This window comes from Psammomys obesus, unplaced genomic scaffold (genome assembly GCF_907164565.1).
Source record: "Psammomys obesus unplaced genomic scaffold, mPsaObe1.curated_primary_1811, whole genome shotgun sequence".
NCBI lineage: Eukaryota > Metazoa > Chordata > Mammalia > Rodentia > Muridae > Psammomys > Psammomys obesus.
In genome coordinates, this window is record NW_026590061.1 from 2,148,782 (window position 1) to 2,164,718 (window position 15,937).

The following is a 15,937-nucleotide window of genomic DNA, read 5'->3' on the forward strand; positions in this document are numbered from 1 at the left end:
TTTGTACCCTGAAGGACCTTGCCTTTCTGATCTCCCGTCTCTGCCTCCTGAGTCTGGTCTCATGGCTGACCCAGCCCTCCAGGGACCAGTGTGTCAGCATCACCCGTGAGCCATCCACGGAGGTGGAAAGAACAGGTGAGAACTGGCTGTCTGGAAGAACGGAAATGGCGAAGGGTGACCACAGTAGCAAAACAGAAGGCGGCCGTGTCCGTGCCTCTGTTACCCACGGGAGAAAACATGACAGCGGGCTGGCTTGGCCGTTTGGAGTCCATGAAAATCAGGAACCCCTTCCCACAGAGTGACGTGTCAGGAAAATTCTGAAACTTCTCCTTTGATTCTCCCCAGGATGTTGTATCCCTGGGGGCGGGGGCATTTCAGGGCACTTAGGGGCACTTCTGTGGCACTGAACTTGAGCCAGGAGGCCAGGGCCACCTACAAAGGCTGAGCTCACACCCTGACTTTCTCCTGTTTCCTCAGTTTTATGCAGCGTCGTGTGTGTGTATGGAGGACAGCTTCTATGTGTGTGGGGGGGGTGTTCTTCCACCACGAGGATCTGGGAATGAGTCCCGGGTTGTCAGGCTTGGCGGCTGGCACCCTGTCCCCAAGCCCTTGCCCAGCCGGTGGGCACCATCCCGGCAGCACCTGGATGATTAGGAGGTCCATGCCTGCGGTTCAGCTGTGGCCTGGCAGCGCTTCTCGGTGAGGATGCCTGGTAATTTGCTCCCTTTGAGGAACAGATTCCCAAGAGTGCTCGGGGGGGGGGGGGGGGGCGGCAGATGAGCCTGCATTGATCTCATTTACTGATGCCGGGTCTTGCTATGGAGAGAAGGCTGACTTTGAACTCTGCCTCCCAGGCACGAGAAGACAGCAGACATGCCCTGCCACCCATCCCCCCTGGAGACCTCCCTCACTACTAACTCGAGCAGAAGGAGGTCCTGTGGGCACTGCAGGGCCCTGGCTCCTGCTTGCCAGCCTGTAGAGGAGTCCAATGTGTGTGTCCCATCAGACACGATGGCACAGTCCTGACTGCACAGGCAGGTCACTGTGGCCATCGCGTCCCTCCCTCCTGACAGAGGCACGCTGTATCCCAGGCTGGCTTCAAACAGTTTCTGAAACGCAGACACATGCACACTGGGCCTTATGCTTCTTCTTGGTGAGTTTTGCCCCACGGGTAAAGCTGCTTACGATGCTCTTGGGCTTACACACAGCACATGCTAAAAGGGGCAGCCAGCCAGGTAGGATGGCCTGGACCTGGGACGCCAGCACCCGGAGGTAAAGGCAGGAAGATCTGTGTTCAAGGTCATCATCACAACAGACCGAGTTAAAGGCCATCCTGGGCTACATAAGAGAGCAGTCAAAAAAAGGCCACAGTAACTTTTAAATAGGTGTTTATGTGAACTTAGCCGAGTAAAAACCCTAGGTGTAAAGTTGTTTTCCTGCCTTGCTTGGTCACAGGGACTGCGGGGGTCACCTTAGTGACTTGTCTCCTCTGAGCTCCTGATAAAAGACCAAGAGATGCTCACGGAAGCAGTGGGAACACACAGACACCAAGGACTCGGAGGCCCCTCAGGCTGTGGCGGCCCATGCCTGTGGCCCCACAGCTCAAAATGTGTTAAATAAAAAGAGGGGCTGAGGGAGGGTTGAGCGGCTGAGAGCACAGGCTGCTCTTCCAAGGACTCCAGTGTGGTCCACTCCAGCGCCCACATGACAGCTCACACCATCTGTAACTCTAGTTCCCGGTGATCTGATGCCCTCTTGTGGCTTCCTCAGGCACCAGTCATGCTTGCAGTACTCAGGCAAACATGCAGGCAAAATACTCACACACATCGAATAGATATTTTAAAATACAGTGAACTCAGAGTGTGGTCAGAGCACCTGAAGATGTACTTCACCAAAGAATCTGTGCAAATGGCAGCAGCATATGAAAGTCTCTCATTAGATTTGCACAAATCAGAACCATGATGAAGATGTACCAAAGGCCCATCAGGATAACCCTGGTAGGAAAGGAAGCCAGTAACTAGAGTCAGCCAGACTGCGGAGGGCTGGCATCCTTAGGCAAAGTTTTGCTCAGAATCCAAAACAGTGAAAGTGTGTGGAAAGTAGTGTGTGGATGCCTCAAAATGCTTCTGGTGGAACCCTGCTCCACCTCTCTCTCTCTCTGTGTTCACCACAGCGCACACTGTGGTAGATAGATGATAGAGGGATGGACGACGGACGGGAGCATATGGAGGGAGCTTGGCGGGTAGGTAGGTAGAGGTATGCACACTCCGAAAGCAGGATCTTGAGCCAGCTGCACACTCACCTTCATCACGTTCACAGTAGCTGAGAGAAGCCCGGCCACCCACCTGTCAGCAGACAGGCGGGCAGTGTGGTTTGAGCACACGGCAGTCTCAGAAAAGAAGGGAACCTGGCCATGCGGTACAGCGACAGGCTTTGAGGCTAGTGCGTAAGTGAAATAAGCCACTTAAAGACAAATACTTGTGTGAATAGCCTGACTCACAGATACGGAGTGGGGCTGCCAGGGCCTGGTGACGGGGACCCAGTCAGAGCGGCAGATGAGCCCTGGAGAGCACAGAACAGCTGACCATTGCGCACACTGTGCTGGGGCGGGCAGGCTGGTACGCTTCTATGTCTTAAAACACCGTGCGTGGTCAGGTGGAGCAGCCCCGGCTCGCAGCACCAGCCAGGACTGTGACCCTAGACTGGGCTATACATTGAGACCTCATCTCAAAATCAGACAATGATGTGTTGAGTCAAGGGGGTAGAGAGGGGAGAAAGGCCCACCAGTGTCTCACTCAGCAAGTCAGTTCACCACAGCGCACACTGACAATGTCCGTCTGGTAGCTGGAGAGACGGCTCAGGAGTTAAGAGCGCACTCCGCTCCGCACAGGCCCCGAGTTCTGCTGGAAGCACACAGGTGGGGTGGCTCACAACTGCCTAAAACCCCAGTTCCAGGGGGATCTGATGGCCTCCTCTGGAACCTTCACTCGTGCACACACACACGCGTGCACACACACACACACACATACCAGGAGTTCAAAGTCATCCTGAGCTGTGAGTTTAAGGCCAGCCTGGGCTCCATGAGACCCTGTCTTCATGGCAGAATGGTACTTTCTCATTTCTAGCCAGTAGTTTTCTCTTACTTTCTCCTTGCTCAACTTTTGAGAAAACAGATTTGAAACCCAATTCACAGAGTTCCGGTCAGCAGCAGCTGGCCATTCTCAGAGCCCAGGAATGGCCCTGTGTGGCAGGAGCCCTTGCTTACCCTAGGTGGACAGTAGTTTTGCTTCATAAGATCAGTTTGCAAGACAGAGCCAGAACTCTTCTGCCCCCCTGGACAGGAGCTGCCTCCCAGCCATGACTGGAGCCTTTCCCAACAGTTGGGGCCAAAGAACAGCAGTTACTCCTTTTTCCAAGATCCATAAAAATAACAAATATTCAATTTTGAGCTTTCAAGAGGTTGAACAGAAATGACTAAATCCTCCAATGACCTTTTCCTTCTGCGTCCAGCAATGGTCCAGGCAAGGAACCCTGGGGTGTGCGGTGGCTGGTGGGCGAGAGCAGTGTGGGGAAACAGGAGCCACTATGGGCTTCCAGGATACAAGGATGGGCTTGGCGTTGGCCTAAGCCCGGAAGGTGTGGCAGGGGAGAGCCGAGGGATGCAGGGGAGCCGGAGGAAGGTTGTTAAGGCGGTGCTTGGGGCACTTTGCTGCGCGGCGGGGGCCGTATCGCCTGCTGACCTGAACTTGAGCAAAGCTTGTTCCATTCTCCATGTCCTTAAAACTGTTTTTGCTAAAAGCCAAAACCTCTCGCCACTGGTCTTGGCTAGACGGGCTGCCCCGTGCTCACCGTGTGCTATGCTCTGACGCTTGCTCTGCTCCTACTGCAGCAGCCGGTCCTCTGCACAGCTGCCCTCACAGTGCAGTCTAGCCGGGGCCTCTTCCGAGCTCAGCCGTCTCCAAACCCGAGAGGATGAGAACATGGTCTCCGCTCACTCCCTTTCTTAACAGAACACTGTACGCAGTGCACCATCAAGTGGCTCCGCTAGCCGTTCCTGAGGGCTGGCCTTACAGTCTGCACGTCCGCTCTCCTCACGGCAACCGCTGCTCGACGGCATGCAGATGCCTGCCGGGCCACAGGGAGCACCGCTGGGGTTGACTTCCCCAGGAAGGGACCCTATCCCAACTCTTACGAGTCCTTCAGTCTACTGAGGCACTCATTCGAGGGGCTGCAGAAAAGATCTACGCCCAGCAAGTACCTAAGATGAAACTCACAAGGCGGACGCTATGATCTCAACACTTTTAAACCTGGACTTGTTCCAACTGTCTTGATTCAAAACTTCAAATACTTTAACCTTTTCATGATATAATTTTCAAGTACAATAGCTACTTGGAAAGTTCATTCATAAAACAGTATTTCTTAAGTTTTGGATAACATCAATCTTCAAACTCAACAACAAAAACCCTCACAGTAAAACTTTTGTAAACGTGGCTTTATTTTTGTCATGCCATCAATGAAGCGCGCTCACTGCCCAACAGTCTTAGAAACGCTGGACTGGGATGGTCTGGACAACTGCTGGATTATATTGCTTTAAAAAGACAACTACAATATACTTTTATTTATTCCTTTAAAAGCATTATCTCCTCACATTTTATAATAAAAATCTAACGTATCTCTACTAGTCCCAAGTGTCTCGTGTTAAAGTATTGGCTTCTTTGAGGTTTTCAGAAATAAGTGCACTTCTACAGAGAAAATAAATCTGGAATGAAATGAGAGATAGTCATGAGCATAGCAAAACAGCCACTTTTGAATTTTCACAATTCAAAGACTAACCATGGCAGGCGGCCAGGGAGCCTTCTTTCTGACCCTCAGGTAAGGACCTGTGGATAGCAGGAGCCAGGCCTGTCACTCCTGCCAGCTGGGATTGACTGAGGACTGTCTACAGGTTTCTACACTGAACACCAAAATAAGCAGGTTTCAAAATAGTTAAAAATATACAGCTTGTACAGTTATGCAGGTGTTAAAAAGATGTGAACAGGCGGACCCTACCTTAAGCCTTAACAACCAAAGAATCTATTTGATATCCATGGCTGACATTTTCACTAATTGGCTGACGGGCTACCTCTGGTTGTGTGGTCACTCCTTACTCAGCCCAGGGCTTCCCACACCCGCAGAGTTTGCTGGTAATGACTACTTGAACACAAAGGTTTTAATGAAAAGAAAATCTGTACTAAATCCGGAAACTAATATATCTGAATTACACACATTTTCTATAATCTTGGGAAAAGCCAAATCACAGCTTATAACAAACTGTGATTATTCAATTCAAAATAGATATTAGAGAAAATGTCACCATGCCCAACTAGATAGGGTTTTATAACTGAAATTATATTCACCTAAAATATGAAAAATAAATGATGGAAAAAAGTTTCAGGGAATCTCTGTGAATTATTTGCTTAATTTGCACCGTAACTCCTATCTTTAGCTTCCAAGGGGCAGGCCCAGTCTTTAGGTGCCTTCAGACAGCAGCTTAAGAAACGCTTTCATGAGGGATCCCTGCCGAGGGAGGGAAGGAGGCAGCCAGCAAAGCCACCCTCCCAGCACCTCCACCACCAGGAAGCCAGCGGCTCCCGCAGGGAGGCAGGACAGAGCCCCGTGCCCGCGCCCGGGAGAAAGCTGGGCCATTCTCCTTTACATTGCTCTCAGCCACCTAACCCAGCTCCCTGGACCTGACAAGTCACCCTACCATCACCCCAGGGCTAGCACACCCGAGCTAGAGAACACAGCAAGGTCCCCGCCGCCTCACACTGGTGAAGACCCGCCAGGGCCTGCTGTTGAGGTGCCCTGGAAGCAGATGAGGTGGACAGGCTCACAGGCCCTGCAGAAATTAAGGCAGCCGATGAGTCGTCAGATCCACCATCCACATTTTCTCCAAATCCTCGGCCATAGGGTGAGACCACAGCTGGCCCGGCCGGTCAGCGTGGTGGATACACACCAGCCTCAGCCACAAAACAGGCCTTCAAGGACTCACCACAACACGTCAGGAGCTGATGGCCTTGATGAGAGGGCCTTGATGCCTGTGACCTCTCTGTTCCGTGCCCTCAGGAGGACAGTCCTCCCCACACAGCCTCACTCCATTACCTCAGATGATAAACATCAGCCATGCCCTGAGAAGTGACTTCGCAGCTACAACTCACAAAACTAACCCTCTTAGAAAACTGTTTCAGAGTCAAAATGCTGAGCAAGAAAAGGTGATGTAATCCTAGAGAAATGCCCAAATGCTGCTGACCTTTCCTTTCTGCACCCACTTCCTTTCCTTCAGTGATGAGTTACAGTGACCAGGGCTGGCCTCTGTCATAGGCCAGTCATGCGGGGCGCAGCACCTCAGAAAGAGGACCCCCCCCCCAGGCAGCCATTGCTCAGGATCTTTGGTTCACTGGGAAACACTGGCACTAGTGTCATCAGAGGAACCCAAGGGTCACAGCAATGACATGCATGTCTGCAGGGAGCCAAAGAGGTCACACCCTGTTTTCCACGTGTCCACCGACATCATCAGAAGTCTGACACTTAAAAAAATAGTTTAATAAAAATACACTAGGTTCTACAAGCAGCTTTCATGGTCATTTCTGAAACTCATCCAAGTAAAATAATGCTATGTCCTCTTGTTAAAAACGAAGTCCTTGCGTCACACGAAAACCCACTGACGGCTGCTCGGTTACAGCCACAACCTCCCTGTGCACACTTCAGTCTCCTCAGCGAGGTCAGCCTTGGAGAACGCTGGGGTGAGGCGGGATATGGCCTCACCCTGACAGAAGCTCCCCTCCCCTCCCCAGGGCCTGACGGGAAGCTGCACACTGAAGCGCACTCTCCTTCAAGCCCTTACAGACACTGTCTTCATGTGGCGCCTGCAGCGTCCCAACCAACAGAGCGGATATTAACAGTAGCTACGGAAGATGGCTTTGACTGATTCTACTACACCCACGAGCTTTGCAGTGAAGCAGGGACACCAGGAGTGGCCTCGGCTGCCTCGGCGCCCTCAACGCTGTGCAGCTCTGGCTGGATTAGTGTTGCAGTTGGAAGCGCAGCACGTGGGCAGAGTGGCCCTCAACATGCGCTCGGGCCGTGCACTTAGGAATGTCCGTTCCTTCTGTTCCAGTGCCTCTCTCTGTATGATCGTTACTTCAAATAACAAAACCTTAAAAAAGAGAAGAAGCGAGCGACCCTGCAGCAGCCTCAGGACTCCACGCTGCAGAAGGCCCTCCGGCCGGTGAGCAGGCCGTCCCGGGTCTGTGGTGCTGACGCGAGCAGCCTGGGGATGCAGCTACCTGAGTTCTCGTGGCTGTGAGGCTGTGCGCGTCAGTCATAACTTCCCTGCTTTCATGTACGTGGGGATGGAGCCTCGCTGAGTCAGCCCTTCAAACCTTTTGTAGGTGTAATTGAGGAAAACCCAGTCTTTGGATTTGTAGTCGGGTTCCGTAGCATTCGGCACTAGAAAGAGAGAAAAGTCAGCCAAGGCCAAGGGCTTGGTCAGCGACTGTCCAATCACCTCGGGGTGGCTGCGGTGCGGCTGTGCTTGCCAGCCTCTTACCTGGCTGTAGGATGTCAGAGTCAGGGAAGTCATCAAAGTTAGAGGTGTCATCAATGCTCCTGATCTCTATGGGGATGGCTGCCGGCCTCTCCCTGCAGAGGCAAGTAGCAGCCATGGTACACTTCCTTAACTCCTAACTGCCCAACCAACCACGCTTACTAGCCCTGCCCATGGCAGCACGGGACAGGAAACCCCCGGTCCTCCGTGGGTACACAGCTGAGTGGATGTCACGACGGCAGGTGTAATTTCTTACTAATTTTTTATCTACCTGGAATTTTTATCTACCTGGAAGTTTTACAGTTTGGCATGAAGACTTTGTCATACTTCTTCCCTGCAGCACTAGGACTGAACAGGGCAAATACGAAGCTACAAATACTCCGCTGAGCTATAGACCCAGCCCTTCAGATGATTTTCTTTTTTTATGTGAAAGAAATTAAAAGAAAATAAATTTTACTGAAAACTGGGGGACAGTGAGATCAGGTCTATTTACGTGAATTAGGGCTAGAATTCTAGAGAAGATTAGTAAATACAAAGACATCTGCAAAAAGGATGGGGAACTCGTATTTGTGATAAAATCTGAATGTAAAAACTTGTCAGTCATAAACATTTAAAGGGAACCAGAGAGGTTAGGTTTAAAAAAAAAAAAATCTATTCATGAAAATGCTTTCTTATGCTAAAAATATTTAGTTATAAGAAACTATCACTAAAACTTTTAAGTTAGCCAGGAAGTGGTGTCACACACCTTTAATTGCAGTGCTCAGGAGGCAAAGGCAGGCAGATCTCTGAGTTTGAAGACAGCCTGTCTACAGAGTGAATTCTAGGACAGCCTGGGCTACACAGAAAAACCCTGGCCTGAAAACCAACCAACCAAAATTAATGAAAACTAAAACAAGAAAAAAAAATTATCAAGAATCCAACAAAACAAAGAAAAAAAACCCTTTAAAATTATATTTATGTGTTTATTTCTTACACACAGTTTGGAGGTTGGAGGACAACATTCAGGAGTTGGTTCTCTCCTCTAGCACTAAAGACCGAGGAACTGAACCCTTGCCCAGCTGAGCCAACCAACAGTCCCTTACCAGCTTTTATGTATTTTTTTCAACAAGTATTTAAAGATCAACTAGGTGCTAGGCCTAGTTGAAAAAGCATGTACTATGCATGCTTGCACAAGAATTATTCTTAAGAGATTAAGGACTCAGCTGTGTGGAGAGAGCCGCAGGCCCTAGGCTGCCATGACTCAACTTTCCCATCCCTAACTAGCAGCGTGAGCTTAGGCAGGCCATGCTCTGCTCTGTGACCATTTCCATAACCAACATACCCCATCTGGGAATTCTAGCTCAGACCCCATGAACAAGACAGTACCAGCAAGTCAGGGTAAGATGAGGGAGGTACAGGACGTGCTCATGAAGGCCCTGGGCACACAGGAGGACCCTAGGGAGACACGTTCTAAGAGGCCGCACAGAGACAGGCGTCTCAGATGAGGCAGCACTGCCTCGTGACAGCGGCCCTCAACCTTCCTGCTGCTGCAGCCACTTCATACAGTTCCTCAGAGTGCGGTGACCCCAGCATTCGATTATTTCCACTGCTCCCTCAGAGCTGTGACTTTGCTACTGTCATGAATGTAGTGTGGCTATCTGTGTTTTCAGACGGTCTTAGGTGACCCCTGTGAGAGGGTCACAACCCCAGGGTGGAAACCGCTGGTCTAGAAGGAACAGATGCACACTGAGCAGCAAAGTGCAGAAGGGCCTGGCGTCTCTGGGCACGTACCTTATATGCCCCCAGTCCACGCCCTCAAAGAAGGGATGGCCTTTGATCTCCTCCACACCACCGTTCCCAATTCTGTTCTCAGAGTCAGTGCAGAACCTAGAGAGGGAAACCAATTACCAGGCACACTTCACCCGAAACACTCTCACTGTGCTACACCAACGTTTTTAGAAAGCATTTAACTTAGATACTGAGATTACTAAAAATGAGATTACTGTGGGAGACACGGGCACCCGTAACCCCATTTGGGACAGTAGCTGTGTCATCCCAGAGGCACTTTCCATCTTGTAACGGCATTAAAGACATTGTGTTGACACATAATAATCATTTCAAGACTTTTCCTTCACTAATGTACTAAGAGAGTTTCCTAATGCTGGTCAGTGTTTCCTGTGAGGTGATGTGAGACCTGCACATGCAGACATCAGACTGTTCATCCCCACTGCTCTTGCTGAACTCATCTAAGTTCCAATGTTTCACAACTAAATGACACAAGAAACATGCCTAACTCCTTAGCCCTACATGGTTATATGCTCAATTAAATTCCCCAAAACAAAACTGCTGGGTCAAAGGTCACACACATGCAGTTTAACAGTTCTGTGCCGCGTGCTGGCAGCTGGCCATTCACAGGTTGTCACAGTCCACACGCCTTCCTCCCCCGAGCAGTCACGCCCTTTCCTGTGCGCACGGAGCCCCGTGGTCTCACGGGGGTGACACTTTGGTAATAATCACTAGCATGTCCAACAAGATCTCTTCTCTCCCCATTTCCCACAAACTTCTTAGTGTTTGCATTTTGTGGGCTGGAGAAATAGGTGGTTAAGAGCACTTGCTGGTCTGGTAGAGGACCTGGTGCGCTGGGTGGCTCACCACTGTGTAACTCCAGCTCCAGGGACCATCTCCCCTCCATGGGCAGGCCTACCCACATACTCACACACAGAAATAAATAATATCTTTTTGGTAAAGTCTGAATTTTGTAAAACGTTACATGCGTAAAAAAACGACTGTCCTGACTAACCGGATCAGTGGTGTTTTCCTCGAACACCCTGTCCAGCCGCAGACACATGCCGTTCACGCACTTGTGAAGTTTAAGAGCCACTGACCTGAGAATCAAGTCCTTGGCTTTCTCAGACACAGGCACTTCTGGAGGAAAAGCCAGGGTCTCCTTCCAGCTCATAACCTTCCTGTATGTTTCCTGAGGTGTCTCGGAGCAGAAGGGTGGAAAGCCTGGGCACCAGGGAAACAATTTATCAGTTTTGTGATCAGTGCAAGCACACCTACAAGGTTGTGCCATGAGAAATGACCCACCCTGAGCACCCTCAAGCAGCAACCCACGTGTCAGTTTACTCTATACTTATGAGAGAAGCCCAGGAGTTCAAGCCCCACCTCGCTGCATCGGAACCTGCATATCCACGCGATAAAGGGAGCCACGCTAGTTAACTATCTCCTGCCACAGGATCCCCGGCTAGTTTCCTGGGTGTTTATAAACGAATTTAAACTCAAGAATGTGAGAAACAGGCTCAAAATGGCCCGCCCTTTGCCCACACATCTGTGGTGTGCTCAAGCAATGGCCAACAGAGACCCACCCACGCACGGAGACGGAGCCTACCGATCAGCATCTCATACATGATCACCCCCAGGGACCACCAGTCGCAGAGCTTGTTGTAACCCGTCTGCATGAAGACTTCCGGAGCAATGTAGTCTGGCGTTCCAACGGTGGAGTAAGCCTGCAGAGGGGAGGCGCGTCAAGCTGGCATTCTGAACCGCTAACTACAGGAGGAGCACCGACACACAAGCCCGCGCTCTCACCGCTGGCCCTGTGTGCTACATGGGAGGCTGACTGACAGATACTGAGTCGGGCACGGTGCACAGCACGCAGGACTTTGGCCCAGGAGAGGCCCTGCTTCCACTCAGAAGGAAATACGAGGTAGAATACTGGGGGCCTGACTTCCCTGCGTACTGCACACACTCGGAAGGAGCACGCTCTGTAAGCTACAGGCACGTCCACACAACGCAACTCCAGGGCGTCCATCAGGAGCCGCATCAAACCCTAGAAAATGGTTTCTAAAGGCAGCAGGGGCACCACTTGGGAACCGCTGCAAGCAGGGGGCCGTGTCAAGGACCTGGGAATGACAAGATGGGCAGTTGGTGTGCTGAAGGACTTTCCTGCCCCAAACATCAAGCCGTCTCTGCTGCTTCCTCTGGAGCCACTGAACCTAGACAGTGGCTCCTGGGCAAGAACAGTCACTGCAGAGAGCCCACTGTGCACACTTGTGCTGCTGTGACCGCTGTGTCCATACACTGACCCCCGCCATGTTCGTATTTGCTTTTAGACAGGGCCTCACTATGAAGCCCAGGCTGCTCTGGGAACACAGGATGCCCTGCCTCGGGCTCTTAGTAGTGGGATTACAGGCCGGCACCAATGCCTGCGCCTCCCAAGTTTTTAAGCCGTACTTATTTTCCCCTTTAAAAATAGAAAGGCCGTATTTCTCTCAAATGTCAAATCTGATCTAAAATGGCACATTTAAAAGCAGAATGAAGTTTTTCCCCCTTAACGCACAGCTAAACATGGTGTTTATTAGAACATGAAGTTTGCCACTGCTTGGCAAAAGAGCTCAGAAACACCAAAGGTCACTGAATTATGCTGGAGGTGCTAAGCTGTTATTACATCCACATAACATGCCACAGGACGACGGGAAGCCACAACCAAACAGGGCACATGTGAGGAGCTCCTGCTCAGCTGCCTGGCTGGGAGGGAAAACTATGGGACCCAGTGCCTCAGCCCACGAAGCCCAGAGACCTGGCCGGCTCAGCACCCACCTCAGCGCTGTTTCAGTTTCTGCCAGAGCCTAAGAGGCCCTTAATGAGGAATCTCAACATCATTCCTCTCTATGGACCTCCACCACTGCCACTCTGCCGGGCTTCTCTCACTCTTCCTCAGTTTCCCACTTTTCTGATATCCTCCGAAACAGGACACTTTGCTCAGTCCCACAAGTCTCTGAGTCTCTGACCTTCACTGGGAGTGAACTTTGGTGCCACTGTCTCTGTCGACCTTTGGTAACCTAGGTCCTGGGGGTCAAGTGCAGCTGAGCCAAGAAGGGCCTGTCCCACTCAACCTGCAGCAGCCAGAACAACTGAGGAGGAGACGCTGTGTCCTCGAGGCTAGGCTAAGCACTCTTCGGGAAGGGCCGACTCACCAGCTGTCTCCTGTTCTTCTTCCATGTCTCCGCTTTCCGCTTCGAGTTCATGTTCTGAAATGCTAATTTCAACAAGACACAAGAGAAACATGGGGGAGGTGACAAAAGGTGAAACTACCCACATCTAGAGCTCAGCAGCTGAGGAGGAGGGAGCCCAAGGAAGAAGGCAAACTTACAGAAGTCGCTTGGTGGGTTGTGTGTGAGGTTTCTGTAGAATTCAGTCCTGTGAGCTTTCTTTAAGCCCGTGCACAGACCAAAATCAGATAATTTTACATGTCCCTGAAACAACAAACTCCAGTGAGTTAAATCATGTTAACTTTGAAAACAAAAGGCCAGGGCTGGAGAGATGGCTCAGAGGTTAAGAATACTGTCTACTCATCCAAAGGTCCTGAGTTCAATTCCCAGCAGCCACATGGTGGCTCCCAACCATCTAGAGTGAGAGCTGGCGCCAGTGAACATGCAGACAGAACACCGTACACACACACACAAAAATAAATCTTAAAAAAAAGAAAACAAACGACCGAATTATAAACTTTTAGTGCAGTTATTACAGAAATTCCTAACTTGGGAACATGCACAGCTGAAATGCGAGATTAAACATGCTTGAGGATGACTTTTAAAAGTGGGGAGCAGAGGGAGTTGTTAAAAGCCATTTCTCCGAGGCATTTCTCCAGGAGTTCCTTGCTGCACGCGCTACGGAAAGCGGTGGAAAGCACAGTTCTCCGCAAGCAACTTGACCGAGCGCTGTCTGCAGCCAGGCCGGGCCTCAGTGCCCCCTCCCCACATGCCTTGGCGTCCAGCAGAAGGTTGTCTGGCTTGATGTCCCGGTGGATGAAGCCCAGCTGGTGGATGGCGTCGATCGCCAGGACGGTCTCTGAGATATAGAACTGCGTCTCCTCCTCTGTCAAGGTGTCCTTCTTCATCAGCAACGTCATCATGTCGCCTGAGGAAGACAAATGTATGAAAACGAGAATGACTTTTGTTGTTTGGCTTTGAGCTAGGGGCTCAGGTAGCCTGGGCTGGCCTGGAACTTACAAAGTAACTGAGAATGACCTTGAGCCCCTTACACTCCTGCACCCAGCCCACTTCCTCATTTTCCTGACATCCTCTTCAACACAGTTACTTCTGCTCTGCTCACGAATAGCATGAACAGCTTAACCATCACTGGTGTGAGACAAGGAACCATTTTCCATGAAATTCAGTAAGTGTGCCTGGAGCCCTGGCATTACAGTGTGTATCGGCACACACCAGCTTAAGGGGAATGTATTGCAGGGTATATTTGATCACTTATGAACCCTGAGATTGTTCTGTTTACTGGAAAAACCAGTTTCTACACTGTGGTGTTGCTCAGCCCTAGCACACACCTTGAATCCAAGAGCTTTCTGCTTGAATTAAATAAAATCAACCGTAGGTCAAGAGGCAGAGCAAGCAACCAGTTGACAGTAAGGGAACATAGGAAACAACCACAGAGAGTAAGAGGAAGTCAGGAGGTCGGGTAGAGAGACACACAGGAAACAGACAGGAGGGACATTCAGTTTTGAAGGGTTTTTTGAGACAGGGTGGGGAAGACTTCCTTTTTCTTTTGGGACGAGGCTGAGGAAGGTCAACTGGGTGCTTTCTCTACCTCTGAGTGGACGCCCGAGATTTTGTTAGAAACAGCAGACAGTCTCCCAGACTTCCTGTGTGCACCCTGTCACGGGTGCAGCGCTGTGACTGGCCCAGCACCTCCAGCCACCCTGTGAGTGTGTGCATGGGGTGGCGGGAGCACACAGCTTAGCAGGAACAGCGCTGCAGCTCAGAAACACAGTGTGAATGAGCACGGCTACAACCAGAGTCTTGTTTTCTGTACACACACTTACTTCACCGAACTCTGCAATGGGCTGCGGTGTACATGGAACAACAGTGTTTAAAATGTCAGCCTAATCGTCATTCAAAATCAAAATTTGTGGCTAAGTCATCTTCCATCATTCTGGAAGTGAACACTGAAAAGCAGTAACTATGCACACACTCAGGAAAATCCAGCAGTAAAACAAGCTGACATTGTTACTGCAGATGCAGACGCTCAAGCCTGCCGCCGCTCACCTCCAGGAAGAAACTCCATGATCAGATAGAGGTTCCGCTTGTCCTGAAAGCTGTAGAACATCTTCACCACCCAGGCGCCATCTGCTTCGACCAAAATGTCTCTCTCTGCTCGAATGTGAGCCACCTGCAGGAAGACATTTTGAAAAGATAAGAGCCGTCTTCCAAGGACCCACTCTATTCCACACAGGAAATCTGTAGTTTTAGAAAGTACTGGAACACACACATGTTCATGCTCTCATTAAATAGCAGAACCTAGGAGAGTTCATTTAAACCTCTAGGGTGTGCAGATTTAACTGTGAAGTCGGCAGTTTCTGGCTCTGTGTGCTGTCTCTCCTCATAGGAAGGGGCATGAGGAGCGCTCCGGAGCTCCTGTGTCTGCTCCTCCTGAGTCACCAGGGAAGGGAGTGTGGGACTTGAGGGAAGGCAGCAAAGACAGTGATGACCACAATCGAAACGCTACGGGAAGCTCTGGAGCTTACACAGAACCAGAGAAGGGAAGGCACCATTTCCAGCCTCCCCCTGGGGGAGCAACTGAGCAAACTAACACAGGTTACAAAGCCAGAGAAAGAGAAATGCAAACCTAAGAACTGAAAACACTACACAGTCTATCAAATGTGGTAAGTACCTAGTAAGCGAGATTTCTTTTCACAGCTTTCAACATAAACGCTGCTCTAAGCCCTCGCCACTCGTGGCCCTTGGCCGTGCATGTGCGGTGAGACACACCTGCTCTTTTTCAAGCATGTCAGCTTTTCGCAGGATCTTCATGGCATAGATGTGCCCGGTGTCCTTCTTCTGGACCAGCCGTACCTACAGCAAAAACATACATGCTGGAACAGTGGAAGGAGCTTCCTTTGTGGACTCCTGGAGCAAGATCAAAGAAATTACACCTACACACAAATGTTTATGGGAGGTCAGGTCTCCTGTGTCTCCAGCTGGCCTTGAGCTTATGGAGCTGAGGGTGACTTTGAACTTTTGAGCCTCCCACCTCCATCCCCCAAGTGCTGAGAGTATAATGGTATCCCGTCACACCAGGCTCCCATGTGCTGAGTCATATGCAGGAAGGGCCCTGTGGCTACCAGGCAAGCATGCCCACCAACTGACCCACGGCCTCGGAGCCTAGGAACTACATGGAAACCTCTTACAGTGTCTCCTCTCAACAGTGGCTGAACAACACACCTCACCTCTCCGAAAGCACCTCTTCCTATGACCTTCAGAGACTCAAAGTCATCCAGGCCAAGTCTGGTTCTCTTGAGCCGTAAGAACTCCGTTTCTTTACGCGCATGCTGTGATCGGCGTAACTTTTTCTATTAGA

The 15,937-nt window shown here is 50.6% G+C and overlaps 2 protein-coding genes across 5 annotated transcripts in view; both read right to left on the reverse strand.

The window, feature by feature from the left end:
* Positions 1-1,052, reverse strand: part of Smco2 (single-pass membrane protein with coiled-coil domains 2) — a 21,988-nt gene extending 20,936 nt beyond the window's left edge. Inside the window, exon 1 of the mRNA XM_055605617.1 lies at positions 919-1,052. Coding sequence (XP_055461592.1) covers positions 919-1,052 — 134 coding nt within the window. The remainder of the gene's footprint in view (positions 1-918) is intronic.
* Positions 1,053-4,474: 3,422 nt separating this feature from the next.
* Stk38l (serine/threonine kinase 38 like) overlaps positions 4,475-15,937 on the reverse strand; it is a 58,924-nt gene continuing 47,461 nt past the window's right edge. For all 4 annotated transcript variants that reach the window (XM_055605650.1, XM_055605648.1, XM_055605651.1 and 1 more), the window contains 11 exons: positions 15,807-15,929; positions 15,349-15,432; positions 14,626-14,749; positions 13,332-13,486; positions 12,720-12,822; positions 12,544-12,605; positions 10,956-11,073; positions 10,450-10,573; positions 9,356-9,451; positions 7,589-7,680; positions 4,475-7,488 (listed from right to left, as the gene is read on the reverse strand). In XM_055605650.1, coding sequence (XP_055461625.1) covers positions 7,361-7,488; positions 7,589-7,680; positions 9,356-9,451; positions 10,450-10,573; positions 10,956-11,073; positions 12,544-12,605; positions 12,720-12,822; positions 13,332-13,486; positions 14,626-14,749; positions 15,349-15,432; positions 15,807-15,929 — 1,209 coding nt within the window. In that variant the 3' untranslated portion in view covers positions 4,475-7,360. The remainder of the gene's footprint in view (positions 7,489-7,588; positions 7,681-9,355; positions 9,452-10,449; positions 10,574-10,955; positions 11,074-12,543; positions 12,606-12,719; positions 12,823-13,331; positions 13,487-14,625; positions 14,750-15,348; positions 15,433-15,806; positions 15,930-15,937) is intronic.